At 39.1% G+C, this 27,852-nt stretch overlaps 1 protein-coding gene across 1 annotated transcript; it reads right to left on the reverse strand.

Annotated features, from left to right (window-relative positions):
* LOC107572114 (polypeptide N-acetylgalactosaminyltransferase 14-like) lies at positions 1-27,852 on the reverse strand. Its single transcript, XM_016258529.1, has 15 exons — positions 27,797-27,852; positions 27,252-27,332; positions 26,086-26,153; positions 25,871-25,936; positions 23,297-23,418; positions 22,462-22,549; positions 22,106-22,190; positions 15,428-15,531; positions 13,979-14,105; positions 12,327-12,419; positions 12,137-12,220; positions 10,443-10,587; positions 3,491-3,610; positions 2,786-3,101; positions 1-215 (listed from the first exon to the last, which is right to left on the reverse strand). The coding sequence occupies exons 1-14, from the start codon at positions 27,850-27,852 to the stop codon at positions 2,943-2,945; spliced, it is 1,398 nt and encodes a 465-aa protein (XP_016114015.1). The 3' UTR covers positions 1-215; positions 2,786-2,942.

Here is a 27,852-nt window from a genome sequence, read left to right on the forward strand (position 1 = left end):
AAAAAATAGGGTATTTATTTTATGTCAATGTGCTAGCAGATGTATCTCACAAGTGCTTCATATTGTGGTAAATTCAAGTGAAAACAAATAAAAAGGTTGTGTGCTGTTCTCCAGTGTGAGTGTGTGTCACACTCGGTGTGTCCTGCAAGTTTGTGTGCGTCCAGCTGCCAAACTCTGTTCTGGAGAACATCAGTATGATTGACACTCTGGGGAACCTAGGGAGGATTACAGAAGAGAAGATCAGCCAAAGCACATAGAGGCAGACTGTGTAGGTTAGGCTGGTTATTCTGCATGTATGTCATGCTTTAATATGAGGTAGGGCTGGGCGATTTTCCCGATTTTATAGATTAATTTGAATTTATTGTTTTGCCATGATTTTATTTTTTAGAAATCGAGGAATCACGATTTTGAATAGAAATATTACCAAATGTTAGCATTAGACACTTTGACAATATGCCGGGGATAACAGTAAAGAGAAAAGAATGATCCAACCGCATGTCGGCGCACGTGATTAACCACTCACGTGTGACATGCTCTGTGAAGGACCATAATTTTAGCGCTAGGCGTCATTCACACAGAATGCACTCTTGTGTTGACAAAGATGTGACGCAGGCAGTGGAATAGGTAAAACATGCAAGAAGATGGGAGTGAACTTCTTTTAACTTGAGTGCAGTGTTTTTAGAATGGCGTTTCAAGCATGAGACACTGCAAGAGACGCGAGTGCAACAGTCAAACACATCCATGTTTACACAGAAAAAACCATGGAAAAGCAGCGCAATCAAATAAAAAACCTGTAAAGAACTACTACTGTATGTCTGATATTTCATGTTTGCATCATGGTGATAAGCTGAAAGCTGCTGTTATTTTTAAAGAACATTTATAGTTAATAAAAGTCTACTTGTGTTATACCTTCAGTCATTTTGAATTTGAATTACCTTGACTTTTGAGATTTTCTAAAATAATTTTCCTCGTATTATTTCTGAACATAATATGTATAAGACAAGTTTGTACAATATGTAGTTGTAGTTTTTGCATCTTTTCTGCAAAGATATTTAACAAGTGATTTGTTTAACATTTACATCATGTTGACAACTTCATGTGTGCTGCACTTGGAATAGAATTTTCTTTAACTAGAGGGTTAATAAAGAAAAAGTAACTTGACTCATGTTGTAGTTACATTTTCAAGTTGACTAGTTAAAAATCGTAAAAAAAAAATAAAATAGAGAATCAGTCAAACATTCTGGAAAAATCGAGATTTAAATTTTTTGCTAAATTGCCCAGCCCCTATATGAGGCTTATCAAATTTTGAAATACTGTATAACGTAGAGAGTGTGTCCAAGACATGAAAAATACTGTCTAATTAGGTTTTCATAACATTGTCTTCTGAGATGCCTTTTTGATGCATTACATTTTAATTTATAAGCTATACATTTTAGAAATAATTCATAAATTATTTTAGAAATAATTTATGAATGTATTTTTTTCCAACTTAAGATTGTATTTGTACAAAAATTATTGGGAATTATGCATGTTACACATTTTGGGGGGAATAAGCAAGGTTATGTGGTATTTTTTACATGCATAATATACCATAATACCTGAGCTACTTTTTAAGTACTCTTCTTCCTTACCCATAACGCAGTCAAGGCTTGCCCATTGTGTTCAACGAAGTGTCAACACTGCAAGCGGGTGGCATGACGCAAAGCAACAAAACTAGGCCACCCCCATTATAATCAATGAAGCTGTCTACACTGCAAGACTGTCAGAAGGACAGTTTTTTTTTTTACACCACTTTGAATGTAAAAAAAAACAAGCCAAGCTCAGCATCAACGTTTTGGAAGAGGAGGAGTCTCGGCCAACTGATAACAGAAAACATTACAGCTCAAAGATAAGCTCAAAAGTAACTAATAGTTTAATTCCTTAAAAAGTCAAAATGCAACAATTAATTACTTTCTATTAGAAGTATTTAAATATGCTTTTAAAAGTAATGTTCCTCCAACATAAATTACAGTATTTAAAGGAGAAGTGTATCATTTGATGCTTTATATAATTATGACATCAAACTAATAATGACAAATATTAATATTTTTAAAGTTTACTCATTGTTTGGAAAAAATTATGGTTCTGCCCACTGGTTGAGCCACTGCTATGTCAGGCTGGGTTGCATTTCCCAGAAGCAGCGTTAATTTTGTATTGTTTAAATACTCTTATAGCATTTATAATTTTTTGTTGTTATTTTAATTTGTTTTAGTCATTTTGTTAAGTGCGTTTTTTATTTCAGTTAACTTCATTTTTAAAGTTAATTTTTTTTCATTTAATATTTATTTTCTATTTTATTTCTGCTTTATTTCAGTTAATGAAAACCATGTTTAATAGTTTTAGTTTTCTGTTAACAATAACAACACTGCCCAGAAGCATTGTGAGCCTAATTGTTCATACAGATCATTGGTGCCACTGATTTCTAGAGTCTACTTAGGTTCACAATGCTTTTTGGAAATGCAGCCCTGGTCGAGATGCTCAAACAAACAGAGCAATATTTTGATAGTCACGGTGTCTTCAGGGGAATCAGCCAACTAGCAGCTTACTTATAGATGACGTTGCATATTAAACTGGGATAGGAAAAAATATTTTACCATGAGAACATTTTTTTGCTTAAGAGTTACCTTCAGCACTTGACAGCACGTGTCTTTTATCAGACAACCCCATTATGTAGAAGGTAGCATTAATATAGAGGCAGCAATGAGGTCATGTCATTGAGTCAGAACATCCTGCAATCCCAGCATACCTGGGGTGTGCCGAAGAGACAAAGGGAGTGGACATAGCAGAACAGCAGGACACAGATGTAGCCCCTCCAGGAGGTACACACTCACTCTCTCTGCCTCTCTATCCATCTTTGACTCCAGCTGAGATCTGAAAGGTGAGGAGAGGCCAAGGAGGAAGGATCACGAGAAAGGCATCTCCCATCTCTGAGTGTGTGCTGACTGTTCACATGGGCTGATCACCAGCATTTTACTGCTCTCAATGCCGTCCAGAGCCATCTCGCTGTCCACGCAGAAACGAGATGCCAGGTGCTCCAGGTGAGTGCCAGATTTCTGCCAACGCTGCAGTAACACGGGAGACATGAACACATGCATAAGTGCACAGTAGCTGTGGACAGCATAAAATATTCTTGCATATAATGTATAGTACACATTCATACTTCCCATTTATCTACTTATATGTACGCCTCCCTGCACAACAAACAAAGCGAATGTTTTCTGATGCTACAGTATGCTGCATGTCCCTGACACTGACATGACAAATGTGACGTGTGGAAATGCTGACATCAGCCTGAGAGTAAAGCTTCTCCTGAGGGGCTGTCTAACGCTGGGACTGATACTCATAGAGCTGATGTCAGTGGGTTCCTCCGGTAGCTTTCTAAGTGCGGCCTGATTTGGTCTGTCACAGATGTCTCCCACGTTCTCGTTGGGAGTGACTGCAGTGGGGGTACCTGCTTGCCGTCACTGATGTTGTATGGCACGAGCAGTATCTGGGAGGCAGGGAAAGTGGTGGAGACGGACAGACAGTGTTGCTGCTGGCGGATTTGCTGTCCATGGGTGTAGATCCACTCCTGTGTCGGAAAGAATGTAGGCTTTTCTGAAGCTGATCCAACGTATAATGAAATGAAAAAGCAATAGCAATTCCCTTTCTAGACAATTACACAGATTTCAATGGAGTGCATGTCTTTGCTGTAAATACAAAGATCTTACAGATGATTTAAAGGAATAGTTCACCCAAAAATTACAATTTGCTTACTCTCAGGACATCCAATATGTAGATGAGTAAAAATGACTTAATGATGGATTTGATTTTTACATGCAGCTTTACGCTTCACAAGATGTTAATTGACGGACTGGAGTCATGTGGATTATTGTGATGTTTTTATCAACGGTTTGGACTCTCATTCTGATGGCACCCATTCACTGCAGAAGATTCACTGGTGAGGAAGTGATATCATGGTAAAAACTCTGAATCTGTTCCGATGAAGAAACAAACTCTTCTACATATAGGGTGGCAAATATAGAATAGTAAATTTTCAGCAAATTGCCATTTTTAGGTGAATGATTCCTTTAAATGTTATGTGACACATTGGACTGATACCAAATAAACCTTTAAAATGGAAAACTAAATCAGAATCAGAAGGAGCTTTATTGCCAGGTATGTTTACACATACAAGGAATTTGTTTTGGTGACAGAAGCTTCCACAGCACAAACAGAAGGACAGTGACAAGACACAGATAATAAAATGAATAAAGTAGTTTAAGTAAATAGGAAATAACAATATACAAAAAAATATATAAAAAATACACAATATACAATGTAGACAATAGATGGTATTGGTGTGTTCAGGTGTGTTATGTACAAATGCAAGGAAATGTAAATACATAGGAGGTATGTGTGTTAAATAAATGTATAAATAGTGTTGTGTATTACACGTTTATTGCCAAGTTAACTGTTTATGAGATAGACTGCCTGAGGGAAGAAACTGTTCTTATACCTGGCCATTCTGGTGCTCAGTGCTCTGTAGCGCCAACCAGATGGCAACAGTTCAAAGAGGAAGTGGGCTGAGTGTGAGAGGTCCAGAATGATTTTGCCAGCTCTTTTACTCACTCTGAATGAGTGCAGTTCTTGGAGAGTGGAGAGGGTTGTACCTGTGATTCGCTCAGCAGTCCGGACTATCCGCTGCAATCTTCTAAGGTCTGATTTGGTAGCTGAGCTGAACCAGACAGTTATAGAAGTGCAGAGGACGGATTCAATGACTGCAGAGTATAACTGTATCAGCAGCTCCTGTGGCAGGTTGAACTTCCTCAGCTGGCAAAGGAAGTACAGCCTCTGCTAGACCTTCTTGACAATGGAGTCTATGTGAAACTCCCACTTCAGGAGCTTGACAGAGGGGTCTTTAGAGGTGCAGTCATTGGTGTAGAGGGAGAAGAGCAGTGGGGAAAGCACACATCCCTGGGGGTCGCCAGTGCTGATGGTGCAGGTGCTGGATGAGAATTTTCCCAGGCTCACTAGCTGATGCCTGTCTGTCAGGAAGCTGGTGATCCACTGACAGATGGAGGTGGGCACAGAGAGCTGGGTTAATTTGGACAGGAGGAGCTTTGGGATGATAGTGTTAAAGGCTGAGCTGAAGTCCACAAACAGGACCCTCACATAAGTCCCTGGTCTGTCCAGATGTTGTAGGATATAATGCAATCCCATGTTGACTGCATCATCCACATACCTGTTTGCTCGGTATGCAAACTGCAGGGGGTCCAGTTACGTCCTTCAGGTGGGCAAGCACCAGTCTTTCAAATTACTTCATGACCACAGATATTAAAGCCACAGGTAATCATTTAGTCCTATAATTTTGGGTTTCTTTGGGATGGGGATGATGGTGGAGCATTTGAAGCAGGAAGGGACTTTGCACTGCTCCAGTGATCTGTTGAAGTTCTGTGTGAAGATGGGGGCCAGCTGGTCAGCTTAGGTTTTTAGACAGGCTGGTGTAACACCTTCTAGGCCTGGTGCTTTCTTTCTCTTCTGTTAAATAAACATCTTCTAGTTTTAAAGTCATATTTGTTCATTAATTTGCAATTACCTTTAAAAAAATCCATCTTTCATAGGTTTGCATTAACATTACATTTGTGCATTTAGCAGATGCTTAACCAAAGCTATTTACAATAGAGGAACATAAGCAATTCATCACAGAGCCGACAATATCCATAGTATACAGTCATATTTATTAGAAAACTAGATTAGGAAACAAGCTAGAGCATTCACTTGTTCATTTAAAGATGTCTGTTCTAATATGCCAGCTCTACTTAAATGGTAAACAGAGAAAGAGATGTTAGAAGAAAATAGTAACTTTTTGCTTTCCTTCAAGAAGGTGGTCTCATTTGCTGTTCTGAGACACGTATAGGAAGAGAATGACGCATGAGGGCATGTGTTTTTGTAAGCCATGCTGATGAACTGCTTCCCATCTGGTGAGTCTTACAGACGCTTAACGTATAATGAAATGAAAAAGCAATAGCAATTCCCTTTCTAGACAATTACACAGATTTCAATGGAGTGCATGTCTTTGCTGTAAATACAAAGATCTTACAGATGATTTAAAGGAATAGTTCACCCAAAAATTACAATTTGCTTACTCTCAGGACATCCAATATGTAGATGAGTAAAAATGACTTAATGATGGATTTGATTTTTACATGCAGCTTTACGCTTCACAAGATGTTAATTGACGGACTGGAGTCATGTGGATTATTGTGATGTTTTTATCAACGGTTTGGACTCTCATTCTGATGGCACCCATTCACTGCAGAAGATTCACTGGTGAGGAAGTGATATCATGGTAAAAACTCAGAATCTGTTCCGATGAAGAAACAAACTCTTCTACATATAGGGTGGCAAATATAGAATAGTAAATTTTCAGCAAATTGCCATTTTTAGGTGAATGATTCCTTTAAATGTTATGTGACACATTGGACTGATACCAAATAAACCTTAAAATGGAAAACTAAATCAGAATCAGAAGGAGCTTTATTGCCAGGTATGTTTACACATACAAGGAATTTGTTTTGGTGACAGAAGCTTCCACAGCACAAACAGAAGGACAGTGACAAGACACAGATAATAAAATGAATAAAGTAGTTTAAGTAAATAGGAAATAACAATATACAAAAAAATATATAAAAAATACACAATATACAATGTAGACAATAGATGGTATTGGTGTGTTCAGGTGTGTTATGTACAAATGCAAGGAAATGTAAATACATAGGAGGTATGTGTGTTAAATAAATGTATAAATAGTGTTGTGTATTACACGTTTATTGCCAAGTTAACTGTTTATGAGATAGACTGCCTGAGGGAAGAAACTGTTCTTATACCTGGCCATTCTGGTGCTCAGTGCTCTGTAGCGCCAACCAGATGGCAACAGTTCAAAGAGGAAGTGGGCTGAGTGTGAGAGGTCCAGAATGATTTTGCCAGCTCTTTTACTCACTCTGAATGAGTGCAGTTCTTGGAGAGTGGAGAGGGTTGTACCTGTGATTCGCTCAGCAGTCCGGACTATCCGCTGCAATCTTCTAAGGTCTGATTTGGTAGCTGAGCTGAACCAGACAGTTATAGAAGTGCAGAGGACGGATTCAATGACTGCAGAGTATAACTGTATCAGCAGCTCCTGTGGCAGGTTGAACTTCCTCAGCTGGCAAAGGAAGTACAGCCTCTGCTAGACCTTCTTGACAATGGAGTCTATGTGAAACTCCCACTTCAGGAGCTTGACAGAGGGGTCTTTAGAGGTGCAGTCATTGGTGTAGAGGGAGAAGAGCAGTGGGGAAAGCACACATCCCTGGGGGTCGCCAGTGCTGATGGTGCAGGTGCTGGATGAGAATTTTCCCAGGCTCACTAGCTGATGCCTGTCTGTCAGGAAGCTGGTGATCCACTGACAGATGGAGGTGGGCACAGAGAGCTGGGTTAATTTGGACAGGAGGAGCTTTGGGATGATAGTGTTAAAGGCTGAGCTGAAGTCCACAAACAGGACCCTCACATAAGTCCCTGGTCTGTCCAGATGTTGTAGGATATAATGCAATCCCATGTTGACTGCATCATCCACATACCTGTTTGCTCGGTATGCAAACTGCAGGGGGTCCAGTTACGTCCTTCAGGTGGGCAAGCACCAGTCTTTCAAATTACTTCATGACCACAGATATTAAAGCCACAGGTAATCATTTAGTCCTATAATTTTGGGTTTCTTTGGGATGGGGATGATGGTGGAGCATTTGAAGCAGGAAGGGACTTTGCACTGCTCCAGTGATCTGTTGAAGTTCTGTGTGAAGATGGGGGCCAGCTGGTCAGCTTAGGTTTTTAGACAGGCTGGTGTAACACCTTCTAGGCCTGGTGCTTTCTTTCTCTTCTGTTAAATAAACATCTTCTAGTTTTAAAGTCATATTTGTTCATTAATTTGCAATTACCTTTAAAAAAATCCATCTTTCATAGGTTTGCATTAACATTACATTTGTGCATTTAGCAGATGCTTAACCAAAGCTATTTACAATAGAGGAACATAAGCAATTCATCACAGAGCCGACAATATCCATAGTATACAGTCATATTTATTAGAAAACTAGATTAGGAAACAAGCTAGAGCATTCACTTGTTCATTTAAAGATGTCTGTTCTAATATGCCAGCTCTACTTAAATGGTAAACAGAGAAAGAGATGTTAGAAGAAAATAGTAACTTTTTGCTTTCCTTCAAGAAGGTGGTCTCATTTGCTGTTCTGAGACACGTATAGGAAGAGAATGACGCATGAGGGCATGTGTTTTTGTAAGCCATGCTGATGAACTGCTTCCCATCTGGTGAGTCTTACAGACGCTTAACAAGGTCATGCACAGCAGGCAGCAGGGAAACATGCTCTTGTGGTGTTATGAACACACTTAAGTGCTCTGAAATAACTTTTGTGCTGTTCTGGCCCCAAATCTACTGTCTACCAGCATCTCTAGGTTTCATAATTTAGAGAACAAACATCTGTATAATGCAACTTTTTACAGTGCACAGAGAAACAAGAGTCTCTACTCAGTTAAATAAATGATGTTTTATTAACAAAGTTGGGTGGATCATGTTCAGATAATCAACTAATTCAGCACAGGTGGAGCACGTTCAGATAATCAACTTATTAAGCATGATAGTAAATACAGATGCATCTCAATAAATTAGAATGCCGTGGAAAAGTTCATTTATTTCAGTAATTCAACTCAAATTGTGATACCCATAGAGAATCTATGTGGTATTGTCAAGAGGAAGATGAGAGACACCAGACCCAACAATGCAGATGAGCTGAAGGCCACTGTCACAGAAACCTGGGCTTCCATACCACCCCAGTAGTGCCACAAACTGATTGCCTCCATGCCACGCCGGACTGATGCAGTAATTCATACAAAAGGAGCCCCTACCATGTACAGTAAATGAACATACTTTCCAGAAGGCCAACAATTCACTAAAAATGTTTTTTTTATTGGTCTTATGAAGTATTCTAATTTGTTGAGATAGTGAATTGGTGGGTTTGTGTTAAATGTGAGCCAAAATCATCACAATTAAAAGAACCAAAGACTTAAACTACTTCAGTCTGTGTGCATTGAATTTATTTAATACACAAGTTTCACAATTTGAGTTGAATTACTGAAATAAATGAACTTTTCCACGACATTCTAATTGATTGAGATGCACCTGTATATACAGCCAACTTACCTCTGTCCCACAACAATTTTTCTTGCATCCCTCCTCCACCCCAACTATTCTTTTCCCAGCTTGGGGATATGGTGAGTTTTCTGGGTTTGGGCTAAATTCCGAGCTCGGAGCCCTCCCATCGGACAGCATGCCAAATATGCTTACTATTTGCTCAATCTGATTATATCCAAGTGCAAACTCGTGAAACAGTTTCTGAGTAGAATGAAGGTCTAAGGCTTTATGACTAGTAGTAGGTGGCTTTGGATGAACCATATTTTCAGTTTAAGAATTGGATCCCTTTGAATTTTTGAGCTGGAGTTTATGTCGTTTTTCCCATCATGGTCCATAAAATGAAAATAATAATAAAAAATTAAATTAAATTAAATAAATATAATAAAAATGAAAATATATTTAAACATCAAACATTGATTATAATTTATAGACTTTATAGTTCATTTTAAAACACCCCATACATTGTTTATTGATAATTCCTAGGTGCAAAACTGAATAGTTATATTTCTACTGAACAGTTTTACTATTTCTTTAAATTCAAATTTAAATTCTGTATTCTGTTTGTTAGCTCAATTAAAATCTAGCAATTGAATGGACTTTAATAGCCATTCTTGATTCAATTCTGAATGACGCACAATTGTGTTTTTCTTCTAGGCTCATGCGCAGGTGAGGGAGCCATGAAGGGTGACAGTAGGGCAGATTAGCTGCTCAGAGACCAGAGGGCACCTCTTTGTTTAATATAACTACACTATAACTACACAGCAGTGCACAAATGTGACCTGAATTAAATCCCATTACCCCGCTGTAAAAGCTGCCCTTTCAACATGCCACTGGTTGCATAGCATTTAATGTAATCTAGCATCTCAGAGTCGCAGCCTAACCGTGTGAGATGTCACTGATTCCTGGTGTGAGAGTAAAAATACACACTACCTTTGCTCCTCCTCTGATCTTCACCAAACTGTTCAGTAGAATATGTGAGCACAGTGCTTAAGGCAATATATTCTCTAAATGGTTATAATTGGACATCTATGGTGTAAGTTTTGTGAATGCAAAATAGGCATGGATAATGCAGCCAGTTCTAGTTTTCCAGCAATAGTACCTTAAATACATTAAATGATATGGAAAAACAAAGCTGATCAATTAACGCTTCAAGCATGGCTTTTCTGATATTATGCTAGAGAGATTTTACCTGGTTGGCTGCTGGTACGTCTTTGGTGATGCTGCAGGGTGCAAGTGTGAGCACTGGGAGATCCTGACCCTTAACTATACGAGACTCTAGACAGTTCTGTCTTTGCCGGATCACACCAGACTTAGCATCTGAATCATCAGGAACTCTGGATTCGTTGAATGAAACACCAAAGTGTTATGATAATAAATACCCCACAGAAAAGAATGGGAAAAAATTACAAATTAGGTCCTTAAATATCTCAATTGTTTCTCCTAGGAAGCAAAGGGTAGCAAATTATAAAAAATAGCTTAAAGGGGTCATCGGATGCACATTTTCCACAAGTTGATATGATTCTTTAGGGTCTTAATGAAAAGTCTATAACATACTTTGGTTAAAATTTCTCAATGGTAGTGTAAAAAACAACCATTTTTACCCTGTCAAAATCAGCTCTGTTTTCAGCATGCGGTTCTAGCCCATGTTGCTTTAAATGCTAATGAGCTCTGCTGACCCCGCCCCCCTCTTCCATGGGTGACAAGCCGTTCTCATGATACTGTTTACTTTAGCCACGGAACTTGCTAACTAGCACGTTATTAGGAAAGGTGATTTGCAAAGATTCATAAAAAACCCTTATACTCAGCTGGATCACGAATGATTCGTGCGAACATAGACGCATTTAGGCAGATCGGGGATCGGCGCATTCACTTCAAAAACGAAAGTAACGTTAATCTTCTGCGTCTTTAGTGGCTCAGATGTCTGGAGTAAATGACGACTGCTATATTCATTATTACATCCAACAACAAAACACCTCAATCGCTTAATCGGAGACATTCTTGTCTTCCCCTGCACCAGAGTCGACACAATGGTCTAAGGTAAGACACCAGTCCAGTCTGTGCTGAAACGCTACTGTCAATCAACTATCGTGGGAGGGGCCTGTACAGAACTACGTCATTCTGACAGGAATCTCAGAACAGCCTGATTTGAGAAAGGGGATTTAAAAAAAAAAATTATATAGGGGATAATAATAAAAACCACTGAGTGGATTTTTATTATTATAGGGTAGATGTACACACACTTCCAACACACATTTATGTTCAAACAACAACAAAAGTGAATTTTGCATCCAATGACCCCTTTAATTCTCCTGACTTCATAGCAGACTTTGGCAAATCTGAACACAGTTTGGGACAATATTTCTCATCAAATACTCCCAAAACCAATTTATATGGTATACAGTATGTGATCCATGTTCAATTTATTTCTCTATACTCAATTTCAGCTCTCATTGGTGTCTATTTTTATTAAATGAAGCATAAAAATGAAGCATAAGGAATGTAATTGATCAAATGAAGGCCCAAATGAAACATAATTTTATTTTTTTTTAATAATTAAAGTTTAGTCTGACAGTTTCACATGTTTTCGCTAAAACGTCTGCAAAAGTGCATTAATATAGACTCATTTAGATGCCAAATTAATGAAAATGACATTAAAAAATTGTTGACCTTTAAGGACAAAAAGTACTGAAAGTATGTGAAATCTGCCAGTGGGTGGAAAATCTTTCCCTCAAGACAGATGAGAGCAACTAGTGTACAACAAAACAGCTTTAGACATAGAGGGGCCATATACTGCCATGCTAAATAATAACATGGCACTTTACAATCATCAGTCACCACTCGCAGACACTCAGATACACACACCACACTGACTCCTCAACTCACTTGAGCTCTGGATAGACATTGTCCAGATACCACTTGAAGGATTTGCACTTGAGACTCTTGCGGAGCACCTGCCTACCGTGAATGCTGATAAGAGAGGAAGAGAATGAGTGGAATAAGAGATGAATCTTCTCCCTGATGCCTCCCCATTATAGATACACACATAAACACACACATGCTATCAGTCACTTACTCTCCGTAGGATTTTCCCCTAGCAGCCGGGCGAGCTGAGTAGTAGAACAGTTTGAACTCATCCATCCAAACCTCAGCAGTTCTCCTGGTGTTTCTGAAACAGAAAGAGCACTGAATGTGAACATTGAAGTGTGCTATATGAAACACTTCACTCAAAGATACACACTTCAGCCTCAAGAAGATCATTAGGATGACCTGCCAATTCATCAGTACAGCTACTCAAAATATTGCTTGTACAGGCAGGTACTGAACAGACTTGCAACTGTAATTCTGAAGAAAATCTGAGTGAAAAACTCGCTGCCACATGCTAGGGTGTTGTGCGTGTTTGTCAGGGCATTGCTATGTGGTTTTTAGCACACTGCTATGCATTTGCAAGGGTGTTCTGGGTGGTTCATACTGGCTAAAGTCAAAATATCCTACATATGGCTCATGTCTCTCACCCGTAAGTGAGATTTATTTATTTATTTATTTTATACACATTAAAACTCCAATTGCTTAGAAAACTAACAGCACTTTTCTCCTCAACAAGCTACACAGTTGAAGCTATCATTCATGTCTATGGCACAAGCAGAGCAGTACGAATTACACGGCAAAGTGTAATACTAAGGGTTAGGGTTTATTGCAGTTACTGTGAATTTAATATTAAGGTATTTTATATTTTGCAAATAATTTTAAGTGGAGTAGTGGAATTATAAGTGGAGAAAAAAAATTCCATGTACAGGCAGATATTAGTATTTAAAAAGCCTTTATTTGCTTCAACATTAAAAGCACCTTTATATATTTTATATTTTATTTAGTTTTATGCAGTTATTAATTTAATTCAATTAATTTATTCATTTTTATTTAATCAATAATTTAAATATGAAATAAAGGCATTGAAACATTTAAAAATAAATAAAGTAGCTTACACTGATTTGCCCGTAGTACAAAGTGGTGGCATGATTGTTGCTGACAACTGTAGAAATGATATTCAGAGGGAGTGGTGATATATACATATCAAGAACTTGTTTCTGTATGAAAACTGGTCACATATTGCACATGGCTTGATTTGTCAAGACATCTTATTGCAGGTTATGCACAACAAACCACACAAGAACAAACCATATCTGATTGTTCCATATCTAACATAACTCTGCTAACAGACGTAAAAAAAGGACACAGTTTTTAAGAGTATCTAGTAAAGTCAACTAATGCCTTCAGCATTTATTCATTAGCGCCTCTGAACTATATGAGGAAACAGATTTTGTTGACTGAGCACACTGCATAGCAATTCAGATTCAGAAAGAATGTTGTGCTATGCCCTTAATATTTCATATGGTTTCATGCTGAGGTTTTTCCCCGGAGGCGAAACGTGATAAAAGCAAACAAATTTTACACAGCAGATTTTCTTCCAGGCAGAATTTGGAGTTTTAGCTCTATCTTTGGCACGAAAAATACTACAAATAACAGAAAAACATTCAACAGAGACAAAAATAAAAAAGATTAACATATTCATATTTACAGGTTAACAACCCCCAAGGACAAAACAAGGTCTTCTGATGTTGTTAAAAAGTGTTACATCCTTTATCAGCAGGAATATATTATTAAAAACTTAGCTGAATATGCTGGATATGAATTAATATTATAAGTATATGCACTTCTCAGGACACTTACTTTATGTAGGTGTTGGCATTGCCCTCTGGGAAGATGTAAGGATGTTTCTTGCGGAATACATGGCCGACCCTGCTACAGGGAATGATTTCTAGGCTTCCTCCACACATCCATACTCTAAAAGAAATCTCTACAAACACAACACAATAAACACCAATCACAGCGTGTTATACAGTATTTTAATAACATTATGGCCTTAGAGAGTATACACTACCGAAAGTTTTAAGTCTGTATGATTTATTTATTTACCAAGGCTGCATTTATTTGATCAAAAATAGAATAAATAAATACAGTTAGTAAATTTTCGACATTATTACAATTAATTTTTTTTAAATCTATTTAAATCTATTTAAAAATGTATTTATATGATGACAAAGCTGAATTTTCAGCGTCATTACTCCAGTTTTCAGTGTCACATGATCCTTCAGAAATCCTTCTAATATGCTGATTTGATGCTCAAGAAATATTTCTTATTAAGTACATTATCAATGTTGAACACAGTAGTATCACTTAATATTTTTGTGGAAACTGTGATACATTTCAAAAGAACAGCATTTATTTGAAATGGAAATCTTTTGTAACATTATAAATGTCTTTCCTGACACTTTTGATCAATTTAATGCATCATTGCTGAATAAAAGTATTCATTTCTTTAAAAAAAAAAAAACGTACTGACCTCAAACAGTATATTACATAAATTTATAAAATGCATGTCAATATTATGTCATGTAGAGTAAAATAACTTGCTGAAGTGTACATGTGATTTACAGTAGCCCTCCTGGATACAACTTCACTCTCACGGCAAGAATTAGAATATATAGTCTAAATATGCCACTGCCCAATGCTCATTTGCAATTATGAGCATAGCAGCCTATTTAAGTCTGAATAAACCAGCCCTGCAACAGCTCCAGTCTAATTCTGTCACATATGCATGGTTAATAATGGTTTACCCAGCACAGAGAGAACCATCTAATTCCCCATAGTGCATTCCTCTTAAGAATTTCACAGAGCCAAGAAAAAAACCTTTAAATAAAGTTAAATAAATAAAGGCACCAAAACATGTTTTGAGAAAATTGATTTTCTAAGTTCAAATGTCATTGCGTGCCATTTCCTCTCTGTGATGAGACAAACAGCTCCAGTCTAATTCTGTCACATATGCATGGTTAATAATGGTTTACCCAGCACAGAGAGAACCATCTAATTCCCCATAGTGCATTCCTCTTAAGAATTTCACCGAGCCAAGAAAAAAACCTTTAAATAAAGTTAAATAAAGGCACCAAAACATGTTTTGAGAAAATTGATTTTCTAAGTTCAAATGTCATTGCGTGCCATTTCCTCTCTGTGATGAGACAACAACCCTAAGTTTCCTCTGTCTGAGCTTGATCGGGGGAAAAGAGTGATTGAGGTTTACGTGCTGTCAGAAAGGTGCTCTCATGCATAGTAATAACTCACCAAAGTTCTCCCCTCCCCAGATGTCCATGGCTGTGTCATATTTTCCCAAGCGATTGAACCAGGATCTGTCAATCACAAAAAGTCCTCCTGCAATGATGGGCGTTCTGAGGGTTGAAAGAGTGAAAAAAGAGTGAACATTAAGTCTTGACACTAAACACTTCAATCCAGGTGACTGCTTAAAATACTGCTGTCACCCAGGATTGATGTACGAAAACATTTCCTCTTGAATGTGGTTTAGGTGAAGAGTCTTTGAACGAGGAAAGAGAATAAAAGGTCACTGAAGTGAGGGTGTGTGGAAACAGTACAGCTCAGTTCTCATTCTCCTGATGAAGCTCAGCTTGCCCTTCAAAATCACTGTACCCAGAGAACTGCTTCAAACACTAAGGACACTGGAGGAAATGGCTCTGGTATTATCGGAAGCATTTGAATTCCATCAGCAGTAATCTCTCATTGTGAAGAGGTAGAACACATTGTTTCATCTGCCACTCCACAGGGCCACTCATGTACTTTCATTTCAGATTCATTTACTTTTCACACATCTGTTCTCATCTCATTTTAGAAGGCAGAAACAATAAATAATGCAATAAAATTCATTTCTAGGAAAAAGGTATGCATACAATATATCAAATGTATATATTATTGCCAGGTTTAAAAGTATGTAGTAATCATCATCAGATTGCTTAGAAAAGCAATAGTGCACATCTCCTACATAATAGTGCACAAGTGGCATGACTGGAGTTGTCCTTAACACAAACATGTGGGAATGGTTATGAGTTTGAACAGATATTAATCCCAAGTATAAGCAATATTAATAGTGATAGTTATTATAGTGGAGTTTGAAAAAGCAATTATCATATGGGAGGCTCATATAGGAACTACTTTTAGTATCACCTAACCCACTATGGATTTTTAACACACCCCTGCTGCATTTACTCTACATACATACAGTACATTAGCATTCAAAAGTTAGTAAAGAAATTACTACTACTGCTTTTTGTAATGAGGGGTCAGAGGCGTGTGGATCTATTTGCAGCTTTTATTAGAATCAATGGCAGAGTCAAACAGGCAGTAATCAATCATCAGCGTCAGGAACAACAGGGACAATCCAGGAGAGTAAGCAGTAACAGAGCGAGGGTCGGGGCAGGCGGCAGAGAATCACACTAGTAAGAACAGTCCAAGGTAATACACAAGAGATCAAAAGAGAGGGGATAAAAGCTCAGAAATGTAGCCGTGGCAAAACAAGACTTTGCTAAAACTAAGAGTCTGGTAGCTGCTTAAATGGGGAAGCTAAGGGGAAACACCTGTGCCAGTAATCAGTCCCAGGTACGGGGTGTATGGGAAATGGAGTCCAAGAACGCTATTACTCAGGAGAGGGTGCCCTCCGGAGGTGGTCCCCCTGTGAGCTGCTCCTGAAGCGAGGTGCACGATGCCGAGGCCTTCCACGGGAGCGAGGGAATGGTTTGTGAGGGTGGGTTCTATGGAATTCAGCAGTGAGTGAAGGGTCCAGGATATCCTGAGCATTAACCCACGATCTTTCCTCAGGACCATACCCCTCCCAGTCAATGAGGTATTGAAGTAACCTGCCCCGGCATCGGGAGTCCAGGATTTCCTGTACCTGGTACGCCTCCTAGCAGTCCACGATGATGGGAGGGGGACTCTCGTTCACGGCCTCCTCCTTGTCCCTCTCTCCTCTCAGACAACCAGCGGGCTTAAGCAGAGAAAAATGAAAGGTGGGTGAGATACGATAACTTGAGGGAAGAGCCAAACGGTAAGATACAGGTGTGATTTGTCTAATGATTTTGATAAAATGATACCTGGGACTCAACTTCTTGCACGGGAGCCGAAGGCGAAGGTCTCTTGTGGAGAGCCAGACCCATTGTCCTGGGGTGTAAGCGGGACCTGACCTCCTGTGACGGTCGGCCTGTTCCTTGACCCTGCGGATGGCCCGTTGGAGGTGTACATGAGCAGTATTCCATGTCTCTTTACTTCTTTGGAGCCAGTCGTTGATGGCAGGGAGCTCTGAGGGTTCTCCGGACCAGGGGAACAGGGGTGATTGGAAACAGAGTACACATTGAAAAGGTGTAAGGCCGGTGGATGGTTTGCAGAGAGAATTCTGTGCGTACTCCGCCCACAGGAAGAAGCGACTCCAGTCGTTCTGATTCTGATGGCAATAGGCACACAGAAAGCGGGTAAGCTCTTGGTTTAATCTCTCTACCTGGCCATTACTGTGGGTGGTATCCAGAGGTGAGACTGATGTTAATGTTGAGGTGTTGGCAGAACGTGGACCAAACTCGGGAAGTGAACTGAGGGCCACGATCCGAGACAATGTCCTCAGGGAGTCCGTAAAAACGGAAGACCTGTTCAAAGAGTATTTCTGCTGTTTCAAAGGCTGTGGGGAGTTTACTTAGGGGTATGAGACGGCATGCCTTGGAGAAACGATCAATGACTGTTAGGATGCTGGTATAGTTCCCTGAGCTGGGGAGATCAGTGACAAAGTCTATAGCTATGTGTGATCTGGGCCTCTGCAATTTCTGTCATAATGTCCCATTGGATAGGAGCGAGAATGAGGTTAGAGGGGATTATGGGTTCCTTGGAAGGAGGGATCTGAGCTGCCTGGAGAGAGCATCTGCCTTAGAATTATTTGAGCCAGGACTATAGGTTACCTTGAAAAATAGGGACCATCTTGCCTGCCATGGATCGAGTCGTTTGGCCGATCTGAGGTACTCGAGGTTGCGGTGATCTGTAAGAACAACAAAGGGAAGTTTAGCCCCCTCCAACCAGTGACGCTATTCCTCCAAGGCTGCTTTCATGGCTAGAAGTTCCCGATCTCCTATATCATAGTTATGTTCAGTAGAGTTGAGTTTCTGAGAATAGAAGGCACAGGGGAAGAGTTTGGGAGGATTACCCTGACGCTGAGAGAGTATGGCTCCGATGCCTGTGGTGGATGCATCCTCCTCCAGGATGAACGAATAGGCGGATGGTTTCCGTGTGAAGTATGCCAGTTCAGAGACACAGATCCTTGGTTATGAACTTGACCTGTCCTGTGCCCAAAGGACGTCCATCTAAGGCTGCCACTGCCACCCGGGATTCACATGGAACAAGAGGGAGATTATGAGTATTGGCAAACCTTATGTCAATTAAATTTCCCGCAGCCCCCGAATCTATCAATGCTACGATCTCCGTACATTTACCATTAAATATTAGAGCAATGGGAACTTCTAAACAGTTAATTGAATCAGGAGTGGAACTCACCGAAGCGGAACTTCGAGCGGCAGGACGAGTAGGACAGGAGGCTCTCAGCTGGCCGGATAGACCGCAGTAGCGACAGAGATGATTATGAATTCGTCTCTCTCGTTCCTCATTGGTGAAGCGAGTGAAACCAATCTGCATGGGTTCCGATTCAGAGGAAACTGTGGCCGCTGGAGAATACACAGGAAAGTGGCGAGGGGCACATCGTGCCCGCATTAAATTATCAATGCGGATGGAGAGATCAATGAATTGTTCGAGGGTCCTCCCCTCGTCATGGCAGGCGAGCTCTGACTAAATCGACCGTGAGTAACTGCTCGCCAGGCTCCTTTCCGCCCGCTGAATGCTCGAAAACCTCGCGGAAACGTTTCAGAAAGCAGTCAAATTATGGAAATGACAGCCGTCTTCCCTCCCAAGCACCAGTGGCCCAGTCCAGAGCTCGCCCAGTCAACAAAGAGCACACAAATGAAACCCGACTATCGTCGCTGGGGTATAACTGTGGTTGTTGATTTACAAACATGGAGCATTGTAATAGAAAGCCCTTACATCTTTCCGGTGAGCCGTCAAATTTCTTGGGAAAAGCCAGACGTGGGCTGGTCGACGAGTGACTGGGACTGGGAGTAGTTTGTGACGGAACGGATGGAGGAATGTTGGGCTCAGGCATGGTGACGCGAAGGGCTTGTAGCGTCCTCACCATCTCCTCCGTGAGCGAGGTGAGTCGTTGCAGCTGTTGTTGATGAGACGCTAACATGGAGGCCTGGGCAGGAACCTCGGTGGTGAGCTGATAAAGAGCTGCTGGATCAGTGTTTGGCGAAGTCTTCTGTAATGAGGGGTCAGAGGCGTGCGGATCCATTTGCAGCTTTTATTAGAATCAATGGCAGAGTCAAACAGGCAGTAATCAATCATCAGCATCAGGAACAACATGGACAATCCAGGAGAGTAAACAGTAACAGAGCGAGGGTCAGGGCAGGCGGCAGAGAATCACACTAGTAAGACCAGTCCAAGGTAATACACAAGAGATCAAAAGACAAGGGATAAACGCTCAGAAATGTAGCCGTGGCAAAACAAGGAAAACTAAGAGTCTGGAAGCTGCTTAAATGGGGAAGCTAAGGGGAAACACCTGTGCCAGTAATCAGTCCCGGGTATGGGGTGTATGGGAAATGGAGTCCAAGAACGCTAGTACTCAGGAGAGGGTGCCCTCCGGAGGCGGTCGGAGAGCCACAGAGGTCTGATTTGTGACAGAGCCCCCCCTGCAAGCGGCTCCTAAAGCGAGGAGGTGCACGACGCCGAGGCCTTCCACGGGAGCGAGGGGCTGGTTTGTGAGGGTGGGTTCTATGGAATTCAGCAGTGAGTGAATGGTCCAGGATATCCTGAGCATTAACCCACGATCTTTCCTCAGGACCATACCCCTCCCAGTCATTGAGGTATTGAAGTAACCTGCCCCGGCATCGGGAGTCCAGGATTTCCTGTACCTGGTACGCCTCCTAGCAGTCCACGATGATGGGAGGGGGACTCTCGTTCACGGCCTCCTCCTTGTCCCTCTCTCCTCTCGGACAACCGGCGGGCTTAAGCAGAGAAAAATGAAAGGTGGGTGAGATACGATAACTTGAGGGAAGAGCCAAACGGTAAGATACAGGTGTGATTTGTCTAATGATTTTGAATGGACCCACGTACCTGGGACTCAACTTCTTGCACGGGAGCCGAAGGCGAAGGTGTCTTGTGGAGAGCCAGACCCATTGTCCTGGGGTGTAAGCGGGACCTGACCTCCTGTGATGGTCGGCATGTTCCTTGACCCTGCGGATGGCGCGTTGGAGGTGCACATGAGCAATATTCCATGTCTCTTCACTTCTTTTGAGCCAGTCGTTGATGGCAGGGAGCTATGAGGGTTCTCCGGACCAGGGAAACAGGGGTGGTTGGAAACCGAGTACACATTGAAAACTAAGAGACTGGAGGGATCTGAGCCCCTCTCAGCCTGACTGCCTGCTTATCTGTGTTATTAACAGCCTTCATTACAACAGCTTCTGAGAGCGCAAGAAACAGTGTGAATTACACCGTAACAAGAGGAGAGAGAGAAAGACGATGGAGGAGGAGAAAAAAACAACCAGGATTTAAATGTTGAAGTTGCTTTGTTTATAATAATCAAAACTGATTAATTAAAGAACTTTACAGCAACTTAATATTTTAATTATGATATAATATTTCAATTCTTAATGATCAACCAAGCTGAACTTCCCAGTAGAAATCAATGCTTCAAATACCCTTTCTCTCTTCAAAGACAACATAAAATTAAAATACTATTTACGTTCTAATAAATGTCCCTGGTCTAACAGGGAATGATTGATCAGTGCATGTTATTCATAAGAAAAAATGGTTTAATCAAAATGTAGTAAATTTCTCCAGACCTGAAACCTGAAGACCTTATTTTTTGTGTTACCAAGGCCGCAAGTTGGAGGAAAACAATATCAACCAACCAGATTTTTATATTTTCTGGAGAAAACATGAGTGATTCTTGCCCTTGTAAAACTCGCCCCCACGATGTAAGAGTAAAACAGGCTCCAATTTTCTCACTCTCTGCGTATGAGACTGCACCAATTCTCACCAATCACAATATAATAACCATCAGCCTGAAATTAAACTGTAAATGAAAATCAATCAGTACATTAAATTGAGACAGATTATTCACTTAATAAAATTGACATTTAATACAAAATAATTATAATCAAACATATCTCAAAAAAGACAAAACCCAATACGTGAGTTTCTGCTAGGGTGTTGCTATGTAGCTTCTAAAGTATTTTGAGTGGTTTCGGCATGTTGTTTTGCAATTGCTAGGGTGTTGTGAGTGTTTGCTAGGGCATCTCCAGGTAACTGCTTACTGGCATAAGTTAAAAAAATAATGACCACCTCCAAGTTTCTATGACATTCTGGAACCTAGATATGGGTCCCTCCTGCAATGATTTTGTATGTCTTTGTAGCATTTTAATTTAAAATAAAGTTTTACTATATTAATAATAATATAGAATAATATACAATTTTATATATAGAATTTTAAAATATTAATAATATATCAATTTAAATATGTTTAAGTCATCCTGCTGCTGTAAAAAAAAAAAAAGATTTTTCAAAGCTGTAAATAAAACAAAGATTATTTGAATACATTTTACAAGTAAATACTTTTCAGTCTTTATACTTCAAAATGTCATGTTCAATTCATTGCCATTTCTTGGTAATTAATTGTGAGGTTTACTAGGAATTTCTGAGTACACCAAATGTTTTTCAGCGTAGCTGAAAAGAGAACTCTAAGAACCACATTTCAAAATTCTCTGTGGATTTTAAACATGATGCTCAAAGTCCAATAGGTGCTGGACCAAACCTCTGTCCTCATTTAGCAGAATAGTTTTTATAAAAGCCCTTCTGCTTCTCTTCACCTACTTAATAGGCTCTGCAGGGTCAGCTCTCTTGGCTCGCTTTTCAGCTGATAGTTGCTCCCATTTAAAATGTAAACTCCAGTCGAAGCCTGCAGCAGAGATAGAGGGAAGAAATTCAGAGAGATAAATGAAGATCTTTTTGCTCTAATTTCTTGTAACTTTCATTTTTTTAATAAGTCATAATTATACATCGCAGTGGCGGTTATAATTAAAGTGTTCTGCCGATGACAGGCCAAGGCTTACATCACAGCTAATTGTTAGATTTGTTTCTGTGTGACACTGCTGATTGGGGACTGTGACCGACGCCCCTTGATGTCGGCAGTGGGACAGCGAATGAAGAATTATAATTGCAGCTTTTACCTCCTCGCAAGTCTGAGGAAGCGGCGACATAGGCAAACGTGTCCATATTAATGATGTCAATCACAGGGCTGGCGACACAGGTCGGTTCCTGAAAAATTTAAATATTACAAAATGAGACAAAAGAGCATAAGAGATTTAATAAGAAATGTGAACAGCTCGACTCTCTGTCTGTTCAGCTTGATTTCACAACAAAGGAGGTGGAAAATCAGCGAGCACTGGGATTATCTGTTACTAAGAGCGAGTGAATGTGCACACACTCTCATCCAACATCATTACACCAGACTCTCTGACCTCATCGCTCAACTCTTTAAAGCCACACAATACCGTCTTGCTGAAAGAAAAGAATACTTGAGATGTGTCAGCACTACTGGGTTTTCAAACTACTTCAACTTGCCTGTGAAATGCATTTTGAAAAATTTGATTTTGTGAATTTTTTTTCTAGGTAAAAAAAAAACTTTTGAGTTAATGTCAGTAATGATTGTGAATAAAATAAAAATTTTTGGTGGTGTAAAAGATCTTTTTATTTTTTACGATGTGTGCTGCTAGCAGTTTTATATGCACAAAATATGTCAAATAAAAATGTTTTAATTGATTTTTTTTCTCCAAAATATTTATTTAATTGAAATCTGCTGCTAAAATATGTTAAATGAGTTCTGCTAGCAGACAGAATAAAGCATCAGAATATTCATGCATGTGCTTGGCAAGCGGTGCTGCATTCAGTGCCGCCTCCGTTCTGCCTGCTGACTCTCTCCTATTCATAATGAACTGAAAAAGGAGACAATTCCACAGAATCCAGGTAGAAGTGCTCAACAGCACAACAGTTGTAAAACTGTACCTCTTTGACCCTCTGCAGCAGTGGAGGCAGCCAATCTTTGTTGACCTCACAGTGACTGTCCAAAAAGGTCAGAATCCCGGCTCCTGCAGCGTCAGCTCCTCGAACCCTGGACCGGATCAGTCCTACGACACACACACACACACACATAGATAGATCAGAGACACGGAAGAATTCACTGTCCATCAGAGCTGCACATTACATCTGTTGAGAAGCCTGTTAAACTGACAAATATTCTCATCTCAGCAATCTCATTCACAGAAAAAGATATGAGAACAGCCATTTAAATCTGATTAGTTGAAGGAACAATTAAAGCCTTATGGTTATTATCGAAATCAGAGCAAGAAGCTTTTCCATGAAGGCAAAGCTATTAAATCGGTAGAGCCTGACTGAAGATGCATAATAATTGTAAACGTGCAAGACTCGTGCAAAGTTTCATGCTGCACAGCAACTTCAGCCAATTAAAAATCCCATTTCATCCTCAATAAGGCTGTATTTTCCAGATGGGTGAGCACACCCTCTACAGAGTTGTTGAGAGCGGGATGTGTTTGTGTGTGCATGCATATTGGGCTGGTGTGGCCCCTCTGTGTATGCGCTGGGCAGATGGAGAAGGAAGAGAGAGTGAGAAAGACAGACAATGAAAGAGAGAGTGAGTGAATGGCAGAGATTACATTCACCTACAGCTAACAGAGTTAACAAAGCAGAACCGCACACCCTGTTTGTAGCTCCGGGATGACAATAGAGTTTAAATGCCTTTTAAACAATTTTCTCTTGTACAGAGTTGGCTGCACAGGGGTTTTATGCATTAATGAATGCTGTCTAAGCGACAATGTGTGACAGTGTGTAATGGAACCTCAAAGCGTTGGAATAAACGGGGAGGGGGCAGCTACTGGCTGATCATTACTAATAAGAACTTTGAATTTTTCTTGGTAATGATGACTGAACATTACATTATTATTTTAATTAATACTATCATTATTATTGGTGCTTGTTTATACTTTGGTTTAGGGAACAAACCCTAAGCCCTGATATTAAACTTTTGTGCATAACTAGCAAGGGACATGACTGATTAGCTCATTTGCTGCTTATTTAGAAGAGTTGTGCTATTACTTTTTTAAGCGATTGGACTTCGCCTGGCAGATGACGAAATTAGCAAATTTAGCTAATTAGCAAACAACAGAATTAAAATGCAGGAAGGAATCAAGCCTTATCTAGGGAGCAGAATATCATAGAGACTTTGATAGTGGACTTTTGACCACATAGCAAACCCTCAGAACCAGCGTTGTTACCTAAAACTATTAAACATTGTTCATGGTAATTAAAATAAAGCTGGAATAAAATAAAATAAAATAAAAATATTAGAAGAAAAAACTTGAACTTAAAAATTTCAGAAAACAAAAATTAAAAATGTTGCCTTGGCAACTAACTGAAGAAAGAACTGAATAAGTTTATAAATAACTATGAAAATAATTACAAATAAAACTAAAACAATTATAAAAAATTAAAGCTATATAGAAATATTAAAAAATGACAAAAATATATAACAAACTACTAAAGCTTTAACTAAAATAAAACCTAAAAATATAAAAATAATGAAAAAGCTCAAAATACTTAATAAATTTAATAAATTAATAAATACCATAATAGTATATAAATAACAACACCCTGCATTCATCCATAACACTGTGAAGAGTCGTATTGTTGCACAACGACCATGAGTTTTGAACGAGGAAGCCTTACTCATATTACCTTCAGAATGTATGAAAATCCAGTTATTAAAGTCTGAATGCATTTTGTCCCAGTGACATTAACAGCATAGTGATAATAAACTAAATGAGAAATTTAAATACAAATTGGACATGGAAATGTATGTAAAGCTTGACCTGTTTAATTTACCAAAAAGGTAACCAGCCATAAAGATGAATTAACCTTTCAACATCCAATCATGCTAATGGGATTTCATTAAATATTAAGTGGGCATTTTAAACAAAGTCAATCTCTAAGGGCTCAGGACAGCTATTCTGAACAATATCTGACAGAAAATTTGCCACAGGCTGTACAGCAAGTGGAAAAATCAATATTTGCTATAACGGTTTAAGACCAATGTTTTCAGTTAGATGCACACCAAAATGCTCTGCTTATAAATGGATTTTTAAATTGTTTTTTTTTTTTATCATGAGTGTAAATCTACGTCTATGCGAGCTGTTTGCAAACTAATCTATACTCCGTCACCCTCTAGATCCAATCTATCTGTTCAGCCGAACGGAAAGATACGGATGACAGTACGAGTGCATGGCAGCGAAGGATTTTCACCTGTGCAACCAGTACATGTAAGGAAGTGTGAAACACTGGACAGTTTCAGTCAATGTGCAGTAATCTTCCTCACAGTCTGTTCACCATCACCCTCGCAGTAACACACCACCTGCTGTTAAAACACTCACCAGCACATGGGCGAAAAGCAAACAGCTGCTTTTAGAGTCTGGATGGTATTACAAACAGGCATGTTGCCAGCCCAAAACGAAATATTTAATTCATAGGGAGAGGGAGAGAGTGACAGAGACGTCATCACTGGCCTACCTTCTCTGCGTTTATTGCGAAGACACTTTACTTTGGGCAACTTGGTGAGAAGAAGGCAGTCATTTGCTGAAAGGGAAAAAATATATTTATATGTATTTATTTATTTTAAATATTTATCAAATATATTACTTAAGAGTGCATTTATGACATTAGAATGTGAATTTTTACTTTTTCTAACATAGAAATTCAAATATGCTATAATGCACAATACTCACGATCTTCGCTGAAATCGTCTACCAGTATGAGCTCGTGAATCAGATGCACAGGAGTCCGATTCAACACACTGAAGAGAAACAGAATTAAAACTGTTAGAACTGCTGTACAGCAAAAAAATTTTAATGAATGTTTTTAGGCTGTAGGCTATAAAATGAATCTTTCTTGAGGTCTATATCAGTATTATTGTTAACTAAAACTAACAAATTGTTTTCTGCAACTGAAATAAAATAAAATATTAGATTAAAAACGTAAACATAAAATACTTAAATGAAAATTAGAAATGCTAATTTGGCAACTAACAAAAATAAATAAAAGTACTGCAATTTACAAAAATAAAAGTGAAATAAAAATGAATTAAAGCTAAATATACATATTTAAAAAAAACTAATAAAAATAACAAAAGCATATAACAAAATTACTAAAACTTAAACAGAAACTAAAATGAAAACTTAAATGATAAAAAAATCTAAATATTAATAAACACTATAATTGTATATAAATAATACTAAAATACCACGTGCCTACATATATGTATATTCATACACATTTTTATTTAAAATAAAATAACTATTAGCAAGGAAAAAAATATATCAAGTACTTATCAAGTGCCCCTATTATGCCATTTTTTAAGGTTCCTAATATTTTTTGGGGAGTTTCTTACAAAAGGTTTACATGCATGCAAGGTCAAAAAACGCTTTCGTTTTCTCAAAATATGCATTAAATATCACCTAATTTTCCAACAATTCTCAAACGATTTGTTTGAAGCAGTGGTGTAGCCACAGGTGTGTCAGGGTGTGCCGGTGCCACCCACAGCGGCAGCTGGCACACCTAAAAGTAGATGCAGAATTATTGTTTTTAGTTTTAATAAAAAAAAAAAATTCTAAACTTGTGCTATTGTTGTTTACTTGCAATATTTGTTCATTTAAAATGTAATACATTTTTTTTATTATTTTCGTAAAAAAAATATATCTGCCAATGTTCGGACTGCCAACCAATCCGCAAACAGCCGCTGACTGTGACCCCAGCATCTTGGGAGACGTTTGTCACGCATTCTAAACAGTAGAGAATCTTTGACTGAACCTTGCTGTCGCAGAGCTCCCTGCTTAATTTCTTTAGAAAAAACCTCGGCTTGATGGACAGCCGGACACAAGGCCTAATGTTACACCTGATGAGGATGTTTCTCCCTCCCCGGGCCCGGCAGCAACAGGTGCGACTTCTCCGGCACAGCTGGCTGCGGAAAAAACTGCTGAATCAGAAGACACCGAAATGGCAAAAGTCTACTCATGTGATAAAGACGTATATAAATATAAATACGTATAATATAGTTATGTTTTATAGTTTTATGTATAGTATAGTTTTATGGTTATGTGACGAGCCTGAGTATAGTTTTACACATCAGCCCAGTCTATTCTGTAATGCTAGTCACAGTTTTTTTGCACATTAATCTGACAAAAAATGTGGCACACCCAGTTATTCTGATGCACACCTCAAGTGTCTCCTCCTTAATTGATTTTATAAATAAAACTTATTGACAATTTATATAGTAAGTTAGCATAAAATCTCTGCTACCCTTGGATGCAAATTATGCAACATAGCTGCTTGCCATTCATCACATTGACACAAGAATGTTAAAAGTTTTTCAAGGCCCTTCTGACAAATCAATTCACGTCCTTTCTCATCCATTTCCTGAACTGCTTCTTTTTAGTCTACAGTAGGAATTGCTCATCTTCAGACAGGAGGAAATAGTGCCTCTGTTGCATGGACAT

This window comes from Sinocyclocheilus grahami, unplaced genomic scaffold (genome assembly GCF_001515645.1).
Source record: "Sinocyclocheilus grahami isolate Dianchi unplaced genomic scaffold, SAMN03320097.WGS_v1.1 scaffold1700.1, whole genome shotgun sequence".
Taxonomy (NCBI): domain Eukaryota; kingdom Metazoa; phylum Chordata; class Actinopteri; order Cypriniformes; family Cyprinidae; genus Sinocyclocheilus; species Sinocyclocheilus grahami.